At 43.8% G+C, this 21,611-nt stretch overlaps 1 protein-coding gene across 1 annotated transcript in view; it reads right to left on the bottom strand.

The window, feature by feature from the left end:
- The window catches only part of Lpxn (leupaxin), a 35,902-nt gene that overhangs the window by 737 nt on the left and 13,554 nt on the right, over window positions 1-21,611 (bottom strand). The window contains exons 7-11 of the mRNA XM_033756416.1: window positions 13,195-13,294; window positions 10,788-10,955; window positions 9,792-9,965; window positions 9,606-9,687; window positions 69-277 (exon numbers count right to left, since the gene is read on the bottom strand). Of these exons, the coding sequence (XP_033612307.1) occupies window positions 69-277; window positions 9,606-9,687; window positions 9,792-9,965; window positions 10,788-10,955; window positions 13,195-13,294 (733 nt within the window). The remainder of the gene's footprint in view (window positions 1-68; window positions 278-9,605; window positions 9,688-9,791; window positions 9,966-10,787; window positions 10,956-13,194; window positions 13,295-21,611) is intronic.

The raw sequence follows: 21,611 nt of genomic DNA, 5'->3' as shown, positions 1-21,611 counted from the left end.
GCGCGAGGGCAGCGGGCCGCCCCCCTCGGGGTTCCCGCCAGTGCTGGGCCGAGGACCCGCCCGCGCCCATGGTGGGCGCTGTCTGGCTTCCCCTGGCATTCCTCCCCCGCGATGTGCAGCATACACACCCCGCACACGAAGCACTCCGGGTGCCACACGGCGTCCAGAGCTGAAAGGTAGTTTTCCAGCACCGGGCGGTTGCAGCCCCCGCACTTGGGGGAGAACATGGCTAAGAAGTCCTTCCGGCAATAGGGCTTCTTGTCCTTCTCGTGGAAGCCTAGGGAGAGAAAATCGGGGATTCGGGGTTCAGTGTGAGTCCTTCAATCCTCGCCGATGGCACAGAGGAGGTCAGGGACCTCTCCCGATCTCGGGGTCTTCAGCATCACAGTGGGGTTAGTAGTGGACAAAGGGTTGTTGGGGAACAGACGGTAATGCGGGCAAAGGCCCCAACTTTTCCTCCCCACTCGGGAGTCAGCCGCATTTCATCAAGAGGCCTCTGTCTCCTCAGGCCCTCTTTGTCTCTGCCTCTGTTTCTCATTGTCTTTCAGCATTTGCCATTATCTGAAATCATCTTTATGGTCTCTCTTCCCCCACTGAATATGAGTCCTGAGAGAAACTAGATATTGCTGGTCTTCTGACCATTCCAACCCAGTAGCTAAAATGGCATCTGGGGTAAAAATGCCTATCATTTTAAAATGAATTACTAGGAAATAATAATTTCCAAATGGATGCAAAAGTGAAATGTAATAATTTAAACTACATACATACTTGAATTGAAAAATGGAATGGATTATCTTTAGTCTGGAGAGGAGAAAGTGCCATAAATGTGTCAAATTTCAAAAGTAAATTCGGGATTAATAAATTTTGTTATCTGAAAATATATGTGAATGACTTAACACATTGAAAAATTCCATAAACAAAGTCAAAGACAAAGGACAATCTGAGTAAAATACTTAATAATATCCTGAAAAAGATGCTAATACAAAGAAATCCTAAATATTTGCATGATTTCTATTATGCAGTATAAATCTAAAAAGTGAAAAAATTAAAATGAAATAAAACTCCCTAAAAATTGAATCCAGTTAAAACAAATTAACCATATATCAAATGGATCACATGACCACAGAAAAAAATGATTTGTTCAGTGACTTTAGAACACAGCACTTCACCAGGGATTTAGCTCAGCGGTGCTGCTGTCTGCCTTGCAAGCGCAAGGACCCGAGTTTGATCCCTGGTACAAAAACAAAAAGAACACAGCATTTTGACCACACAGTCCCTAATGGATATATCCTAAGGCAAAAGAAGGCACAAAGAAACATTAAACTCTTTCACATGTACTGGAAACTTGCTGAGAGAGTGAAATTTTTATGCTTTTACCACACTAGAGGAAGATATGTCCGTGTGATTTACTACAGTAACTATCTCACCACACAAATCGAAACATGTTCTTGTAGCTGGGCCTGCTGGCTTATGTCTGTAATCCCAGCTACTCCAGAGGCTCAGGCAGAAGGATCCCAAATTCAAGATCAACCTGAACAATTTAGAAAGACCCTGTGTCAGTATAGAAAAAATGGACAGAGACAGGAGGGAGACAGAGAGGGGGCAGAGGGAGCGCAGGAAGGAAGAAAGGAGGGGAAGAAGGAGGGGAGGGAAAGAGAGAAAGGAAAGAGAGAAAAAGAAAGAGCGAGGTGAGGGAGAGAGGGAAGGAAGGGAGGGAGGGAGGGAGGCAGACATGCTGGGGCTGCCGCTCAGTGGTACAGCCCCTGTCTAACATTTACGAAGCCCTGGGCTCAAGCCTCAGTACTGAAAAAAAAAAAGCTGGGGACGCAGCTCAGGGCAAAGGCTCTAGGTTCAATCCTCAGTACAAACGCACACACACGTGCACACGCACAACTAAAAACAAAAACCTCACGGAGTGCACCTTCAATATATACAATAAAAGTAATCTTGTTACTTGCAATGTTTATTTTTTTTGAAATTATTAAAGATTGCACAACAAAGGAAATAATTACATTAGTACCTTTGGAAAGTAAGATTTCCAGTGCAAAAACACAAATATAAAATCAAATAAGTAGGAAAAAAAAGTTGCAACCTTTCACTAAGACAACAATTACTATGAATTCACAGTTCATTTTTTCTCTCCTTAAAAAAATGGATTCTAAGCCCTGTCCAATAAATTAAAAAAACCAGAAGAAATGACACCCCAGAAATAACAGGCACTCCAGGTTCCAGACAGTGGTTTCTAAATGTGCACACAGCAGCACTTTCTGTGGAGGAAGGGATGGCGGGTGCCTTGCATGGCGGGGTGGACAGAGGAGCCCAACACGTCCCGCTGCACCCGACTGGCACGTCCCTGGGTCCTGTGGAAAGGAGGCGGTAACTAACTAGAAGGGCGGCCTCTGGCCTCAGACAAAACCACCTAAGCATTATTTTTAAAATGACTGAACTGCTCAAATCAAAAACATATATGTAACTCCATAATTTCACAGTGATTCTTTTTTTAACTTAAAACTGAGTATTTGGGTGTTGTTAAAAGAAACCCACTCGATATTGTTACAAACCCTCATGAAGGGAAGTGGTCAGACACATCCCAGCTTTCCTGCATGAAATATATTTCAATATGATGAAATAGTTCATTATAGGACGTTTGTCTAGAATCCGAATTAATAAATATAGAATGACATAAACACTACTTAAACCGATGGAACTAGGTGATAATCAGCTATGGAAATTTTTTTAATGGAGTGATAGGGCTTGATTCTCAATAAAGCAAACAAACACATTAATTAAAATGTTAAACAGGTGGAGGGATCCAGCTGTCACTGCTTGAAGCCAAGGGTCAGTCACAGTGTCAGTAAAAGTGAGCAATTGATCCCCTGATTCCCTGCATAACTTTTTTTTTTCTTTTTGGTACTGGGAATCGAACTTGGGACCTTACACTTGCGAGATAGACAGTGGAACCACTGAGCTAAACCCCTGGCACCCCTGTGTATCTCTTAATGGGATTCAATAAGGATGGGACACCCTCACCGCTACCATGTCCTTGCCCTGCCCAACTTCCCAACACTGAACTTAAACTCAGTCGTCTTTAGGTCTAAATTAATAGTTTACAGAAAATAAAGAAAAACAAAGGGGGACAGAGCCAGTCAAATCAAGAACATGGGGCATTAATGGAATATGTTATGACTTTATTAGAAATCAAGAATATAGGGCAGTTTGATCCCTGGTACCAAAACAAAAAAAGTATAAGAGTGGGGCAAACAGGGCTGTTACAGGATTTTTAAAATTTGAGGGACAAAAGAGCCAACTAGAAAACAGCTCTTGCTTGGATCCTAATTCAAACAAATCATGTGACTGATTTTTTTTTAATTTTGAGAAATGTGAATATAGATTTTCAAGGACAATAAGAAATTGTTAATTTCATCAAGTCCAATGGCAGTTTAAGTCCTTATTGATTAAAGATGATGTGTCTGAAGTACTAATGATGAGATGACATGATTTCTAGGATTTATGTTTTAAAATCCTAGCAAGAAAAAAGTGTGAATGGTTGGGGATTAATAGAGGATGTCAGTTTTGCAAAACATTGAAACCTATTGAATCCAGGTAAGGAAGCATATTTGTGGACAAATTTTTCCACAATGCACAAGTTCAAACAGCAGTGTGTTGAGGCCTAAGACTTACTCTGTAATACATGAAGACTCTCCCGTTAGAAGCACACTAGAAAACCTCAGGCTTGGCCTATGCTGACCCTGTGTCCACATGATGGAACTGGGCTGAATGTAAGAAACCTTTCAAAATAAGTACATTGTGCAAATACACTAACGTGTAGGCAGAAACACTTTTCATTGTAATGTACTGGTCATCGGGGGGAAATGAAGTTCTCATTTTTGCTAGGGGTTTAATTGCTAACCTTAGGTAAATATAGTAAAAACTTTAATATACTCGATGCTGAAAAATACATAGAATGAGTCACATGATCACATATCAATGATAATCAAGGGGATTTTCATTCACTCTTTTGGAGGTCATTTGATACTGTGCATCGAGAATGAAGTATATATCTCAGTTCTAGGAATTAATCCATACAAATAACTCAAAAGAGCAAAATACCTTTAAAGACATCCATTGCAACAGTACTAAAACACTGGAAATAATCTAAATTTGCTCTTGCAAACACATTGTTTTCTCCAATATCTGGAACCATAAATAAAGAGAGCTTCACTGAACATCTTCCGGCACAGACCATTTTATAATTTGTTAATATAAAGCCCTAATGGAAAGACTGCTATTTTAAAAATTACCATAAAAAGAAAAATATTAAAATTACATTATTATTAAGTTAAATAGTTACATATTATTTTTAAAGAATTGAGGCATACTATAATTCATGCATGCACTTGAATATGAGTGAATGCAGAAAAGCATTCGTAAGGAAAATTGTTACACTGCTCCCACGGGATAAGTTATACATGAAATTTTCCATCATCTCCTGATGTTGACTTTACATTTAAAAAAGAAAACAGAATAATTCATCTTCAAGCACTTATTGAGGCGATAAATCCCCCTGACTTCAAGCTCACTCTCCCAGATGTCTCCTCCTGCTTAGAATTGCTGGTTGCCATTAGGGCTCCTCTTCCCCCCCTCCCCCCCTCCTCCCCCTCCCCCTCCCTCCTCCTCCCCTTCTGCCCCCTCACTGGGGCATACTGACCCCCAGAGTGGGGACTTTCTTGCTGTTGCTGCATCCCGAGAACCTACCATAGCTTCCTTACAAATGTTTATCAGATGAGCAGACATGAGTGGGGTTGGGATAGCAGGTTAGACCATGGGCTGCAGAAGTGTGCTGTAGCTGGAGCCTCGCTTTGGCACTGAGGAAAGCGTGTCTAAACAGCTGAGCGAGTGACTCGGTGAGGGGCGCTCCTTAGTGTACTCAACGAGGGGGGCCCACAGCACGCACAAAACCGTCAGTAACACCGCATGGACAGCTCTGGCCTGGTGGTGTTTCCACTCAGGCTTCACCCACAGTACTAAATTGAAATTAAATTCTTCAAGGCAACCCTTTGCAGTAAGCTTTCGCCCTGTTTTACAACAGAAGGGGAAGCTCAGAAAAGTCACTCACGAGCTAATCACAGAGGAGGGAGATTCAAATCCAAGCCTGAACTCAGGTCACATCCGCGACACAAGTGCATCCTGAGCTTAACCTCTCTTGGGAGCTGGAGGGAACCTGCTGAGCCCAAGGTAACGGGGCCCACTCCACTCACTGTGTGGCTGGGAGGGCTTTACATGTCTGACTGTCACACAGTCCACCAGAAAACATTTCTTCCAGAATTCTGCCTTGACGGCAGTGGCCAGATCACAAAATTACCATAGGAGCAGCCAGAGGTGGGGACCCAAATCATGAAGCTGTTCTTTTTCCCTGTCTCCTTCACTTTCTGACATGCTGTGCTTTGTTCTACTCTGCTTGCTTTGAAAAGCAGACCATTTGGTAGAATTCTGAGGCCTATGGATCCAAGAATCTTAACTAGTAATTTTACATGCTGTCCGGCGCTCTTCTGCTAAACCCCTCAGACACAGAAGAGCTCACTTTTTCTTTATTCTATTTTTTTTTCTTTTTCAAAGGATTTCTAGACTCTGCACAGGGAGAACTGAATACAAGAAGTTCTGCTGTTCGAGGAAAACAGACGTAACTCTTTCTTGCTTTTGTGGTGCATTATCCTTAAACTTTTGAGAACTCGTCAAAATGCAAACTGCTGGGCTCTCCCCTGCTCACCCCATCTGGGCTGGGGCCTGAGATTCCGCACTGTGCACAGGTCCCCAGGTGAGGCCGATGCTGCATAAAAGCAAGTGACAGGAAACTGAGCTCGCTTATCTGTAAGTAGGTGTTACTTGGAAAGCCTGGGACAGGCCGCTCCGACTAACCGGGAATGACCCTCATCTAGGTGTCTCCAGGGCCAGCGATGGGGGAAGCAACAACCCCTGTTTCAAGCTGGCCACGCCTAGGGAGCCAAAGCTAATGCAATCAGCCAAACTTGCTGTGATACCCTGACTTAGTAATCGGATAAATTGGGAAAGTTTCAGCGCTTCCTCTCCCAGAGGCTCTCTCTGGGGCCAATTACCTCTGGAGGATGAATGAGAAACACTGACAATTAAAAGTATCAGGGAGAGAGGGAGGGTGTTTGTACTCTGGTGAGCCCCGTGCCACGGGGGAAATCAGGGAGTGCCTGCACAGCCTGGATAATGAACAATTAGAAAAAGACAGGTGGGCACTGAGGACCTCATCCCTAGGAGCGGATGCTAAGGCAAAGTGTGCTGAGAAACTTGAGCCTTAAAGAGGAATTTCTCCGGAACTGCAGGGAAAATGCAGATGAGCTTAATTTCCCAGGAGGCTCCGGGTTCAGCTGTGGATACTGAAGCTCTGTGTGTGACTATGTGGCTGGGGTAAAAGGCAGGACGCTGCCTGATGACAGCAGGAGGAGAGCCGGCAGAAAGCGCTTCTGATTAGCAAAGGGCGTCTTTTGCCAGGCATCTCCATTATAAACATGTTCACAGTTCAGTTTCACATTTACACGAAGTCATACATGAGCCACTCAGCTTTATCTGATTAAAAGAGCACAAGTCAAGAACAGTGAAACGAGCTACCGTCACTGTGCTTCTGGTCCTTCTGTGGGTTGGGCATTTTTCTTCCATATCGAGTTCACCTCTACTTAAAATGTGTCTAAGGCCTGTTGCGCTGCGTCTTGGCACCTTGCACGTCATAGTCATCCTGGCCAAGGTGCTCCACCCAACTCAGACTTCTGCGCCTACCCTCACATTTACTGTGACACATTCCGGTGATTGAGATTGTGTCAGTGAAAGACACGGCTCAAGTAAAGTCCAATCTAGCAGCAAAATACCTAACAACTGCAAAACACACCGCACGCAAGCTCCGGGAACAATCAAATCACTAAAAAGCACTTCGCCCATGGGTTAGGTCAGTGCTGCCACACCTGGGTCTACTTACTGGGTTGAATAAAGCACATCGCGCTGGTACCAAGAAAGCAGAAATCCAAGGGCCGGGGATTTGGCTCAGTGGTTTGGTGGCCTGCCTTGCAAGTGCCAAGGACCCGAGTTCAATGCCTGGTACTCAAAAAAAAAAAAAAAAAAAAAAAAAAAAAAAAAAAAAAAAAAAAAGAAAGAAAGAAAGAAAGCAGAGACCCAAGAGAGCAGAGAAGGAATCAGCTCTCAGGCGAGAGGTAGCTCAGGAGCTACAGAAAAACATGGAATGTACAGAAAGGAGAGCAGAGCTTAAATCCCGTCTCTTTAGGCTTCTTGTTGTAGAACTTTAAGAAAATAACTTAGGTCCCTGCAGTTCCGTGTTTTCATCCAAAACTCAGTGAAATATGGGAAAAACTGTTCTCACTAGAGGGTGGCAGGGGTTAGACGAACACTGGTGACCGATACACATGCTCAGTGCCTGATCCTTACGAGGGTCCCCACCCAGTGGACAGCCTGACTGCGGGGCTCTCTTTACTCCCGCCTGACCACCACCAAGAGGACAGTTAAGGATCTGTTAAAATTGTAAACAGCCATGAGGAAAGAGAGACAAGAAAGGGGATACCACCATGGAGATATCGATCAAGTTGTCAAAACGGCAGCTAGGCTACAAGAGTGGGAACTGATGTCATATAAATTTAAAAGCTGGAGCCGAAAGCTTCACAGATGGGAAATGTCAGTAAAAATCAGCCACCTCAGGGATCCCTGGAGGCCAGAAGCTGGATTGGTTCAAAGTGTGAGGAGCCACTGGAGGCCAGCTAGTGTGAGCTGCTGTAAAATGCAGGATTATTTCAGGAAATGTTGAGCCCGAGGCTCGCAGGGATATTTGGTATAGAGAAGCAAGACTTCAAGCCCTCTAAGTAAAAAGTGAGAACTGATGAAACACTGATATGCCTAATGGTGAGAACCTGACTCCCTTCTTTTTTTTGTTTCAGAATGTTGGCAAGAGCATCTCTTTAGCAAACTGGCCCAGGATAAAAGACCCAGGACTGTAATATACGGGGTCCTCCAACAAAAGGGCCAGGAGTGCCCTACCTGAGTGTCACACGGGGGTCTGGCAACCAACCCACAGAGGCTTCTGATCAGCAGTCCAAGTGTGTCATTACTAATTAGGAGCAAACAGAGGGCCTGAGCATCTGACAGACCAGTGTAAAAACACGTAAGGTGCCAAGGCATAATAAATATCGAATTCCAAGGCCCTCAAGCCATCCTCAAAACAGACAGCCAAGAAGTCTGCAAAGTTCAACTCCTTGCTAACGCTGAGGAGCAAGGACAGAGAAAGGACAATCAAGAGAGTGGTCTTTGTTTAAAAAAATCTGCTGTGTGTGTTGCACTAGCACCAGGGAGGGAGAGATGTCACCCCTGATTCCAGCCAGACACAGAGGGGCAGGCCAGTAATCCCAGCACTCTGGGAGGTGGAGGCAGGAGCATCGGAAGAGCCCAGCCTGGGCAACTTGGCAACTTACCAAGACTGTGTGAAAATTTAAAAACAAACAAATACACAAAAAGGGCTGGAGATGTAACTCAGTGCAAAGGCTCTGTGTTTAAACCCCGGAACAACAAAAAAAAAGTGTGTGGGGGCGTCATTCATATTACTCTAGCTGCGTTCCTGGCCATTAGAGGGACAAAACTGATGGTCTCTGGGACGCCTGGAAAAGTCTGCAGCTGGAAGCCTGGCTGCAGGGGCCTGGAGCAGCTGGGAGCCAGCGGAGCAGCACTGGCTGTGCGCAGGAGGGAAGGGCCAGTGAGTGAAGGATGATACAGCACCGCCTGGATCATATCTGACGGACTGCCGGAAAGGATAGGGGAGGGATGATGGAAACCCTGTGCTCAGAGATCCGATAAGCTGATCCTCAAAGAAGCAGGGCCCTGGGCACAGCCAGCCGCAACGACCAGGACCGTGACTTGCTCGCCGCTGGCCCCAGCTCCAGCCATGGAAGGCAGAGCTGGGTGTGTCCGAGGCTGGAGAAGTCAGAACTTTCCGGCCCCTTTCTGACCTGCCTGCGCATGTGTCAGCCTAGGAAATGGGGCGTAGAGAGCGGGCTGCCGAAGGCCTCGGAAAGGTGAGAGGTCAAAGCTCCCTTGGCTCCCAGAGCTCTGAGGCCCTGCCAGGAACCAGTGACTCGTCCACTTTCAGTCGGAAGCTTTTTATAATTTATTTACTACTAAAAAGGACACTGTGAGGCTGAATTGCCTAAGAACTTAGTTTGTGTAATTTTAATCTTAAATTAATTTCATAATTGAGCACTCGTTATTAAAGTACCTCAGAAGATGTGTGACTGTGCAAGCTCTTATTTAGGAATAAGAAGAAAACCTTCCCCTTTCCTTCTAAAAGGACAGGAAAACACAAGAGTTTTCTGGCTCTGTGCACGAGTTAAATTCATTCAAAGCAAGCAGAGAAAGAAGTCACCATAAAATTGAGACAGCTCTGAAAAAAGTCTGCAAAGGGTGAAAAGCAGGTCATGTAGAAGGGATTGGGGACAAGAATAAAGTCTTGGTAACAGTGTCTGGATTATAAGAGCTGGAAAACAGTAAGCGGCTTCTTCCGCCACACCGCCCACCCGGCCCGGTCCTACCTTCCGTGCCAAACACTTCCCCGCAGTGCGCGCAGAAGAAGTGCTCGGGGTGCCACGTCTGGTCCATCGCCGTCAGCACTTTCTGCAAAAGGCACACGTGGAGACCAGACGTTAGGGGCGCCAGAAGGTTCCGGGGAGCGTCCCGGCTTCTGTGTGGGTGACCAGAAGCCCGGCGGAGCCACTTACGTCCAGGATGGGGGCTGCGCAGTAGGCACAGCGCGGGGAGAAAAGACGGTGGTAGTCCTCGGGGCAGTAGGCCATGCCGCTGCGCTCGAAGAAGGGCCTGGAGCCGATCTCTTCCTTGCAGTGCGCGCAGATGAAGTGCTCCGGATGCCACGACTGCCCCAGAGCACGGGTCACCTGGGTGGGAGTGACACGGAGCCTAAGCCCCAGGGCCTGGGGGGCGCTCTTCACGCCATCGCCCCTGTGCTGCCGCAGCACTGAGGCCCAGGCCCCAGCCCGGTGATCTGTGGTCTGCGGGAAGCCCTTTCCAGGTTGGCCTCTCTGACCAAAGCCCGAGCAGAGCGCTCTCTCCCACGCTACTGCCCGGGGGGGAGAAACAACACAGTGCACGCTGGTGATGCGCAAGAGACCACAGCCCCGCAAGACAGGGACCGGGAGAGGAGGCCAAGCGCGAATCTGCTCCTCTGCTCTCTCACCCCATGCAGTCACCCGAGCAGCCTTCTCCGCTGATTTGGTGAACGACAATACAGAGTGAGAGTCAGCAGACGTGATGGGAAAGCTACATCCAGCTAAAAACTGTGAGCAATCCATTGAGAGCAGGAATGTTTGAACAAGGGAGCAGTGGGAGTCATCTGGTAAAGATGGCATGGGAAAATGGGTAAGAACTCAAACGAAGGAGTTAAGATTCTGCTGGTGTCAACTCTTACATCTCTTTGTTTCTAGACCTCTGCATCAGTGCAAGTCTGTGAGCTCTCAGCTTCCTCCTCTTTGCAAAGGGAGGGAATGGTGATAGAATCTCCTTGATCCTAAAGGCCAGAAGGACCGTTCCATGAGGCGGAACTCAGAGAGCCTCCAGCTCAGAGCCCAGAGCCCTGAGAGTGGTCAGAGACTGTTAATGATTACTGCAGTGCCTTGGGATATAGGAAAAGAGCCACCCCTGGCAAGGCAAGACACAGACGACCACACAGGCACAGGCATCAACACCCAGGGTCGTCCCACCTTCCCTGCAATCGGTTTCTGGCAAGAAGCACAGTGGCCCTTGGGCACGGTGGCAATCCCAAGGTCCTGCAGTTCCTGTTCCAAGCCCCCAAGCATCGAGTCAAGGGAGACTTCGCGATCCTGTTTGTCGGGTCCATGTTTCTTGCTGATATCTGCTTTCACAGCAACCTGTTACAAGGAAAGAATGGCCTTCATGTATAACCCCACGTGCTCGTCCCTACCCACCCCTACTAGCCCGTCTGGCCCATCTCAGTTTGCTCCTCACCTTCCTCCAACACACTGGAGAAACCCAACCTTTTAACAGCCACAAAAATACTTTCACTTCCTTTTCCTTCTAGTATATGTGCTGCTGAAGCGAGCACATTTCCTTTTCATTCTAAATACCTCAGACCAAATGAAATTTAACCGACATTCCTTTAGTCAGAGAAAATTGAGTTGATGAAGATACCTTTCTACCTCTTTTAAAGATCCCCAGAGCCATTTCATCATATCTTCCTTTTATTCAGTTACTCTTCCACATTTGTCGAATGCTGGTCTGTGCCAGTCACTACTCTGGGTGCCTACAATACATCGAGTTTCCCCTCTGATGGAGTTTGCCTTCTATGGGTGGTAGACCACAAACAATGAAAAAAACGTGTGCTGCAATGTCAGGTTAAAAAAAAATTACACGTTACCTTTGAAGACAGAAGTGGGAGAGGGGAGGATGGTGGGGAAGATTATTTAGGTGGGGGTGAGCGGAACAGGCCCCTGTGAAGGAGATATTTGAGCAGATTTATGGGTGATACTTGGGGACCCCAAAATATTGATATTTGTGGGAAAAGCACCACAGAGGGGGAAAAGGCCCCAAGAGAGGAAACAGTTTGGTGCATTAGAACAGCCAAGAGGTCAGCAGGGTGGGTAAGAGCAAATGAGGCAGAGAGGATGACGGAGAGAGACAGAGAGCGCACTGGGCCTTCATGGTAAAAGCTCGGGTGTATTCTCAGGTGACGGCAGCCGCTGGAGGAACCGGATTCACAATGAGGCCGTGATGGCTGCGTGGAGAACTAGGTTTCCACGATCAGGAGCAGATGCAGGAGGACGATCGTGTCGTGGTGTAGGTGAGTGCTGGTGGGGGCGGCTGAGCCTTAAGCTGCACAGGATCTCCTCCACCTCCGCACCCATCAGACTTTCTCTGCCGCCTGCCCACTGCCCTCACTGTACCTCTCTAACCTATCTTTTGTTGTTCAATAAAAGGCCTCATTGTCTAAGGCCTGCAGTCCCTGACTGCAGTCTGTCACTGTCTGCCTTCAGGCCTCTACTGACTTGGTCCTTACTGCCTGGAAAACCTCCTGCTCTCTCTGACTCTCAGTCAGAGTCCGCATTTCGCCCCAGCAACTCTGATCCTCGGACGGATTTCCTTTCTCCTCTGTTATGGAACACTTCCTGTTACATTAAGATTGAACTATGCCAGGAGACATGCTAAATCCATGGACAACACAATGTAAATTCCACTGTGTAAATTTCTACCATTTTCAGGTAAGCAGCAAATGGCCAGTTCTCCCAGCTTTGTTGCCCACACGAGCTAATCAAAGCACATGAGCTGCTCAGGAAGATGTGTTTGTGTGTTTACTCATTTATTTCTCACTTGTGACAGACACTATGCAGGGCACTGGGGGTCCAAAGGTGAGCCATGAAATGTGGTTCCTTCTTTCCCCAGTCACACCTTTCTATAGTCTGCCTTAAAATTATTTTGCATTTCATGAATGTATATCAAATTCTACAACCAGATTTGGAATAACTGAATTCTCTAAAGATCATATTTCCCTGATAAATCCTCAAGCTCACTTCTCTGATTTCCACTCCCTGCCGGGACCTGTGAGCTTGTCCCAGGCACTCCTGTGTAGCAACAAGGAGGCCGGCCATATCTCAGACTGGGCTCGGTGCACCTGCCCTCCCTGCTTGGGCTCCACGTGCCATCAGCCTCCTCTGTCCTGCTGGACCGGATCTCTGTGACAATCCTGCATCATCGGCCTCGGGGTTCACTCCAACTAAAAAGGACCTCTCTCTGTACCTCTTGATGTTCAAACCTATGCATTCTTTAGCCTGCTCCCCAAACACCTTCCTGCCTCTCTGCTGAAGTCTGCATAACGGCTCTATGCTCGACCTGTTCTGGGAACCACCTGCCCTGCACCCCACCCTGCCTGTTCCAGAGATGTCTCCCTGAATTTCTCAAGCACAGCTCAACCTCCTTGGGATCATATTGTCTTCTGTGTCCAAGTAACACACGGCGCAAAGCTGAGTTCCTCCCCTGAGTGAAATTTAGTCTGGGAAAATGAATGGTAACTTAAAATTCCTGCTCTGGGGAGTGCGGGACACAAAGAGACCCTGGTCCCCTCTGTCCTGGTGGTCTCTGATCACCCACACTCACCTCAGTCTGCATGTCGCTCAGGTGGGCCATGAGCTCATCCAACTGAGCAGCTGCCAGGGTTTTAGGAGGAGTTGGTGATTTCTTTGGCTCTTGAACCTCACTACAGATAGAGGGGGAAAATATTACTTACCAAAACTCAAGTAAATGTTCAGTCACAGATAAACTGTCAGAAAATGCAATTTTAACTATTAACCTTTTAGCTGTATATCTAAAAATGAGAGACAGACAGTATTTTCAAAATACCTACTAGAGGGAAATCTGACACAACCTCTGTCTTTCGTCTCCATTTCTCCTTGCTCAACTCAAAAAATAACGATTGCTCCCAAGTGCATGCAGGAAGCCGCTGGCTATGGAGCGGTCAAGCTTTGATTCCTTGACTTCCAAGTACTGGCAGCTCCTAGAAAAAAGCTTGGAAACTGCGGCACTGTGTTTTTAATTTGAATGGCATAGTTTTTAAATTATAATGTGCTTTATCTCCACTACTTACTGTCAGGCAAAAAAAAAAAAAAAAACCTTTTTAAAAATAGTAAGAATATAGACCAAGCACCACAGCCCAAGGTCTGTGAACCACAGCTGTGTCCACTACTTAGCTCCCATCTTACGCTGCCTCCCTGCAGATCTCTGTGGCCCTGAGAGCCTCACATTTTACTCTCTGGCCCTTCACAGAAGAGCTTTTCAAACACCTGATGCATACAGTTTAGATGGTGTATATGATGTTGATTTTACGTTTATATAACTGTGAATAAATTATGCAGAAATGAAACTTTGGGCTCAACAAACAGAATATATACTTTATTTGAGTGCCTGCATAACTACTAGCAAAATTAACCATGTTTGAAGAATTAAAATAAAGCTCAATAAATTCTAAACAGTAAATCATATAGCTCATATTCCTCGATTGCAGTGACTAAAAGTATAAATCAACCTTTTAAAAATATCCACTTACAAAAAAAGAAAGCATTTCTAAATAATTATTGGGATTTTTAAAAATTAAACCAAACTTTTAAACTATTTTAGAAATAGCAATGAGAAAACACATGCATAAACACACACACCCTCTTGGAGTTGAAAGCAATATATTTTTGACTGGAAAATACATAAATAGACAAATATAATATTGAAAATTAAGAAGGAAAAATAAATAAGCAAAATTGACAACTCAAGAGTCTAAAAGCAACCCTATAACCACACAGGAATAAAAGATAAGTAAGTAATGGAGCAGAGCACAAAAGAGAAAACAACAGCTTTTAGGAAGCACAGTAGAAAACATGGGGGTACAAGATGGCCGAGAAGTGAATGAAAAAGGTGTCTGATGTCTTTCATCATTGGGGGACCACAAATGAAAATCACATGGAGTAGAGGTACAAGATCCCGAGAATGAATGTGACTGTACTGTGTACGTAAAATGTACCGATAAACTCAATAAAAGGAAAAAGCCCACACGGAGATTCCACCTCACCCGGTCAGAGTGGCTCGCAGCGGGAATGCACAGCTGGTGGGAACATTAATGAGCACAGCCACTGTGGAAATCAATATGGAGGGACCTCAAAAAGCTACAGACGGTATGATTTGATCAAGCTGTACCACTCACTGGAATACTTCCAAAGAATCGTATTTCCAAACAATCAGAAGACAGCATGTCATAGAGACACGTGCATACCCATTTCATAGCAATCCCAGTCGTCACGATAGCTCACTGTGGAAACACATCAACACAGAAGTGGACAAAGAAAACGCGACATATACTACCTGTATTATTCTATATAAGTTTAACATATGTAAAATATACATTATCATATGTATGCATGTATACGAGTATTATTCAGCCATAAAGACAGAGTCATGTCTTTTGCAAATGGATGGTTGTAGACCACTGTGTAAAGCAACACAAGCCAGTCTCAGTTAAGTATCACATGTGTTCTCTTACATAATCAATCTAGAAATACAGTTAATTAATGGACTGATTACGAAGACTTGACAGGAAAGTCGAAGCTGGTCCTTTAGAGACGGGGAAAAGGAGGAGGTTGGAGGAGGCAGGAGGCAGGTGGGGTAATGAGGGTGAAAACGATCAGCATACATTATATGGATTACCAGTGCTCCTAAAGGAATCTTATTGTTCTGTACCACTTCATGAATCGAAAACCACTTGCAAGTATATAGAAAAATACAGAGAATTACCCAGTTAGTTTTATGAATATCATAGAAAGTTGATACTAAAAGGAGAAGTGTGTGTGATCCATTGATGTAGACGTAAAGAGAGACTGAGATGGGCGAAGGGAAAGAAGCTGAAGTAAAAATAGCAGAAATATGTTTTCTAAAAAATTTATGGAAGAGTAGTGCTTATGCCTTTCATTCAAAAATGGCTCAACCTTAGCAAAAGAATTAATGTAATTCATTATACTAATGATAGAAATGCTTTATAAATATCTTGACAGGTGCTGACAAAACAGCGGAAAGCAAATTTAACTTGGTCCTATTGTTGAAGAGTGAGTGGAAAAAGAAAAATGCCGTGACCTAATACAATGTGTCTACAGGAAATCCGTGCCAAGCCCCATATTTAATAGTTTGTACTGAACATGTTTCTAAAAAAAGATAAGCAGATACAGATCCATTCTAATCTTCAATATTATCCTAGAATACATTATTAAATACAGTTGAAGTAAAACAAGAAAATTATATAATTTTTAAGAAACCAAAGCTCTCTCACTTTTATTTTCTTTTAAAATAGATGATAAGGCTGGGGATTTAGCTTAATGTTTCCACCACCTGCCTCGCAAGCATAAGATCCCAAGTTCGTTCCCCGGTACCAATGAATAAATAAATAAAATAGATGATGTGATTATCAACCTAGAAAATGTAAGATATATCATCGACAGTGACCAGCTACAAGAATACAATGAAACAATACCTTTCCTGTATAGAAACAATTAGAAAATTCAATGGATAAAAAGAATCTCTCCATAATCCTGACAAAAATTATAAAATATCTAACAAAAATGTACAAGGCTTCTATAAGACACGCATACTTAACTAAAATGGGCAAGGGATACGAAGACATACTCCAGTGAGGACTTACAAATGGCTGACAGGTGTATAAACTGTCATCAGGGAGATGCACATCAAAACTCCTAGAATATGCCTCCTCAGACCCATTAGGATAATCACCAGCAGGTCAAAAGGTAAATATCGGCAGGGTGGGACAAAGGGAACCCTGGCGCACCAGCGATGGGAATGCGGACTGGTGTAGCCATTATGAAACAGAGTATGGGAGGTTCTAAATACATTAAAACTAGAACTACTAGAACCCTGTGACCAGCGATCTCTCTGCTGAGCATATACCCAAAAAACGAAACTACCACATGGTCAGGAATGCGTCCTATGTCGGCACATGATTCACAATAGCACAGACACAGAAACAGCCTCTGCTGACGGACAAGCAGATAAAGACAGTTGAATAAACCGGATGGGGAGATGAATGAAGAAACAGATTGGAATGCAGCTCAGCCTTCTGTCATAACATGGAGGAACACGGACGGCATTGTGCTAAGTGAAAGAAGGCAAAACCAGGGGGCAAGCATGGCATGATATAATTTGCACATGGAATCTAAAAACTTTCAAATATATAAAGGTAACACATTGGTTGCCAAGGGTGATGGGGGGCAGGAAGTGAGGAAATGTAGGTCAGAGGATGCAAAGTAGCAAATATGTATTTTAGGAGCTTAGCATACAAGAACACAAAGTAATGATGGAAAGATTAATTTTCTTCCATACATATGTATAGGTTATCACATCATGTTATATACCTTAAATACACATATTAAAATTTATTTTGTTTAAAAAGATAGAGATGCATGCTATCCAAATTAAACTGCAAATTCAATGTAATTCAAATAACAATCCTAACAGAATTATTGAAGCTATTAATGAGCTGATGCTAAAATTCATGGGCTGGAATTCTTGAGAAAATTGTAGGGGAAAAAGCTGAAGAAGGAAAACTTCTTGGACAGATGTAATAGCTTTAAAATGACAATAATTAAATTTGTGTGATGCTGATAGAGAAACACATAGATCAAAGTAGTCTACCGGAAAGCCCAGAAACAGATTCCTGTACCTGAACTCCATCACAGATGGTAAATGTGGCATTTCAGATCATCAGAAACAGACTACTGGACTCTGAATAAAAATCTATTTGGAACACGGCAAATTTAGTAACTTCACACATGACACAGATGACTAAATTTGAGATGAATTAAAAATATGAATATTTTTAAACAAAAATACTAGAAGAAAAAGGAGGAGTTGTTTTCATAACTTGGAGTGATAGACTCATTTCTAAGAAAAACAAAACTCTGAAGTGAAGTCCAAAAAGACAAATGACAGAGAAAAATCTCAAAATTTTAAACATAATTAAATATTTGAAACATAGGCGATACTCACCATTTTTGTAAAACATTTACAAGTCAATAATAAAAAGTACACCTGTAATCCCAGCACTGAGGCAGGGGGACTGTCAGGAGTTCGAGGCTAGCCTGGACTACACAGTGAACTCAAGGCCAGCTTGAATTACAGAATGATACCCTATCTCAAAAGCAAAAACAAAAACAAACAAACAAAAAAAGAAACCAATTGAAACCTGAACTAGAGACGTTTTTAAAAGACAAGTTTCAGAAAAGAAACTCAAATGTTTATTACTATAAAAATATGCTCCAAGGGCCGGGGATGTAGCTCAGTGGTTCCACAGCCTGCCTCTCAAGCACAAGGACCCGAGCCCAATTCCGGAAAAAAAAAAAAAAATGCTCCGTCTCATTAATCTTCAAGCAATTTAAGGCAATGAGATATTGATTTTTACACATTAGTCAAAATTTTAAAAGTTTGACATTGGCCTGCCTTGCAAGCGCAAGAACCCGAGTTCAATCCCTGGTACCAAAAAAATAAAATAAAATAAATAAAAGTTTGACATTATACAGTGTTGGCAAAAGTCAAGATTATACTTACACATACATATTTATATGTACCACAATTAGTTATGTAGATTTATAAAATCTTTTTCAAGGCAGCATCTACCAATATTTCAAATACATACACACTTTGATTCAGCACTTTCACTTCTAGGACTCTAATCCTACGGGAAAATTAGACGTATATACAAATACAGATACAGACATATTGCAAGAAATTCATGACAATAGTTTTTCAGCCAATCGAAAATAAACTAGAGTTGAAGTGAAATGAATTATATATTTTATCCAGGATAGAGAATAAAGTATAACTGATAAGAAATACAAGCATAGGTTTTTGTCAACTAAGAAAGACTTCTAAGAGACATTATTAAATTAAAACAGCAAAGTCCAGAACAATATGAAAACTACCCTCTGTTCATATAAATGTTGACCTTCTACACAGGGGACCACTGCGCACACACAAATGTCCATAAAGAGAGACATCAGGGCAGGTCCCACTGGCACAGACCACTGGTTTTAGAGGGAGTGTCTAACTTTTTCCCCTTTGTACTCCTGAGTTCTTTTTATACACATGAGTTGTATCCTAAATTGCATTTTCAAACCAAAACAAAGGGTTGTCTGTTCTAGAAAAACAGGGAAGGCAGTGCCAGCGCAGGAAGTGTGGGGGTCCCCAGGGCGTTGGCGGTACAACGCCCATGTGCACACACTCACGTGCCCCCACAGACTGCCTTCAGCAAGCTTCCTCAGCAGGGAGTACAGAGATACTGATGTATACAACATATACGTGTTAAATGTAAAAAGTGTGACAACTTCAGAGATATAGAAAGAAAAACTTAGAGCATACCTAATCTTTCAGGAGGCGACTGCGTTGCCTACTTTGGCTGATTTGATTACAGTCTTTTATGATGATGTGTAATTTTAGAAATTGTAAATTTAAATTTAATTTTAAAGTTTAAATTTTAAATTTTGTTCATATCTTATACATCTAGCTGTGCAACTATCACAGCTCACGTTTATCGTGTGGCTACACAATGCCTGATCCTCCATCCAAAGCTTTACGGGATCCTCTCTAGATCTTGATGACAACCCTAAGAGCTAGGCACCATCGCCTCAGATGAAAACACTAGGGCTGAAAGAAGTTAAATTTTTTCTCTACATAATGCAGGAGACAAATAACACAGATTGGACCCGCAGGCTGCAAAGTTTGCATTCTCTATCTTCCATGTTGAAAGCTTATATTATTCTCAAATGTATGATGCACTCTAATTTATCAAACCAAATCTATCACTGGGCGTGTAGATTTCTCTCTAACTTTTGCTATTGTAATCAGTATTGCTAAATAAATATTTGCATCCATATGTGATTGTTTCCATAGAGTGAGTAAATCTGAAGACATGAAATCACTAGGTCAAAGGGTACGACAGGTAACTAACTGTGGAACCAGGTATAGACATGAATCAAGGGGACCTAGCTAACAATTCAATATACAACTCATCTCTCTCTCCCTCCATCTCTACACACACACACACACACACACACACACACACAGAGTTGTATGGCCACAAGTAAGAGCAAACAATTCTAAGTATTTATCAGCCAGGAAAAAAGCAGAAAGTGGACACTTTCCTTAACAAAAAAAGGACTGTCTTTTGAGAACTCGCACATTTCTTACTAGTTAACAAAAGGAAAATGGTTATCTTTTTCTCTTAAGATAAAATTGTCTTTTAAGTATAGCACATCCCTCCACCACTACATTCTTTTGTATTTTAAATCTGGGAACACATGGTCAGATAGTCAGTTCACTGATTCACTTCTTGGAAGCCCCTGGAAGGGCGGAGAGCTCTATTCTCTCACACTCTTCCAGCCATGGTACCTGAGTAATGGCTGCCCTGCACACACTGCCTGCAGGCCTGCGAGAACACACTAGGATAAATGTAGTGTCTTTGCCCGCCCACCCCATGAAACCTTCCCACCTCACCTTGGGGCACACTTGTACTTCTTCAAAGATTCCCCACTAGTTTTTAACTAGCACCCTGGTTGCAGCATGTAAAGAAGAATGGGTCCTTGTGTAACAATCTAATAGCAATTGAATCAACAATATAGTATTCTAAGTAAGAAATGAGACCTTGAAGAGTTGAGGATTACAAAGCAAATTGCCAACGGCAGGAAATGTTCCTGAAACCTCCAATCAGAGTCCTTGGATTTGTCCCCTGACCTTTTCAAGACAGTAAAAGTGCTTTGTGATGTCATCGGCAACCACTTGCTTCATTACTTTAGAGATGTGAATAACACAAATCACAAGACAAGGTGAAAGAATCTAGACGTCCTAAGCAATGGGATTCACTGTGCCAGATATTCCCCCATTCATTTCTCTTATTTTTTATGAATTGCTCCTCTCTGTCGTTGCTAAAATCATCATTTTTCTTCCTGTTCATTTCGATGCATTTCTCAATTGCTGCTCACATTGCTATGGATATATAATTATTAAAAATACTCTTCCACTGCTCTGTTCAGCTGGCACTGAATACATGCTCAAGGGGTACAGGAAGCAAAGTTCAGTTCATTGAAGCAGGCCAGCATCCACGGTGGAGACAGATGCCAGAGTCAGTTCCATCCGTGCTCTGAGTTACACCAGCCTCTGAAGTTATAAATGTCTGTAACGTTTTTCTAAATGATTTTGGATGGCTCTGCCACACAACCCTACATAGCAGGTATTGTTCAGTAATGGAGAACGTGTCAGGCAAGGTCCAGCCAGGAAAGCACAAACCACTTTAAACAGAAGGAGTGCAACCAGAACTTGATTACACAGGAGACGGGAACAGCTCAGGAGCAAAACAGGCACCCAGGAAACCCAGAGATTAGCCTCAGCAGGAAGTCACCACTACCCCTACTCCACCGAAGGGACAAAGCAAAGAGGCGAAGTTGCCACAGCTCAAGGGCACAGGAAGCCACAGATCTGCCCTGTCCCGCAGAAGCTGTAAAGATGGAGCTGATGAAGGAGACACCCTGGAAAGACAGACTGGGGAGAAGCTGGGACCTCCCTGCCCTGCACCCTCCAATCTCTCCACCAGCGAGATCAGAGTCCCCGGGGCTTGGAGAACTCAGCCTGCAGGTTCCCCTCTCTGGAATACAGAGGGAGAGAGAAGGAGGAAATGGGGGGGTAGTGGGCCAGAGCCCTGCCGTGCAGGGAGCAGGTGCCTGTAAGTCAGCTCTGATTCGCCCTCGATTGGTCACAGTGCCAGATGGACCGCAGGACGGTGCAGCTGGTGCTGGTTTTCATGTTACATCCGCTGTGTGTTCGCCTGTCCTTCAGTCTTGGCTTCCGAGGTTTAAGGAAGTAATATTTACTCAGAGGCCCACATATACCAGGAACTGGTTTCTTGTCATTTTATTTTGTTTTGATTTTTCACTGGGGCAAAGAGGGGGACCACCAGGGGAAAGTCCTCACCGGCAGCT

The sequence above is a fragment of the Fukomys damarensis genome, unplaced genomic scaffold (assembly GCF_012274545.1).
Source record: "Fukomys damarensis isolate Sample0158 unplaced genomic scaffold, DMR_v1.0_HiC HiC_scaffold_27, whole genome shotgun sequence".
NCBI lineage: Eukaryota > Metazoa > Chordata > Mammalia > Rodentia > Bathyergidae > Fukomys > Fukomys damarensis.
This window is presented reverse-complemented; position numbering and strand designations above follow the sequence as displayed.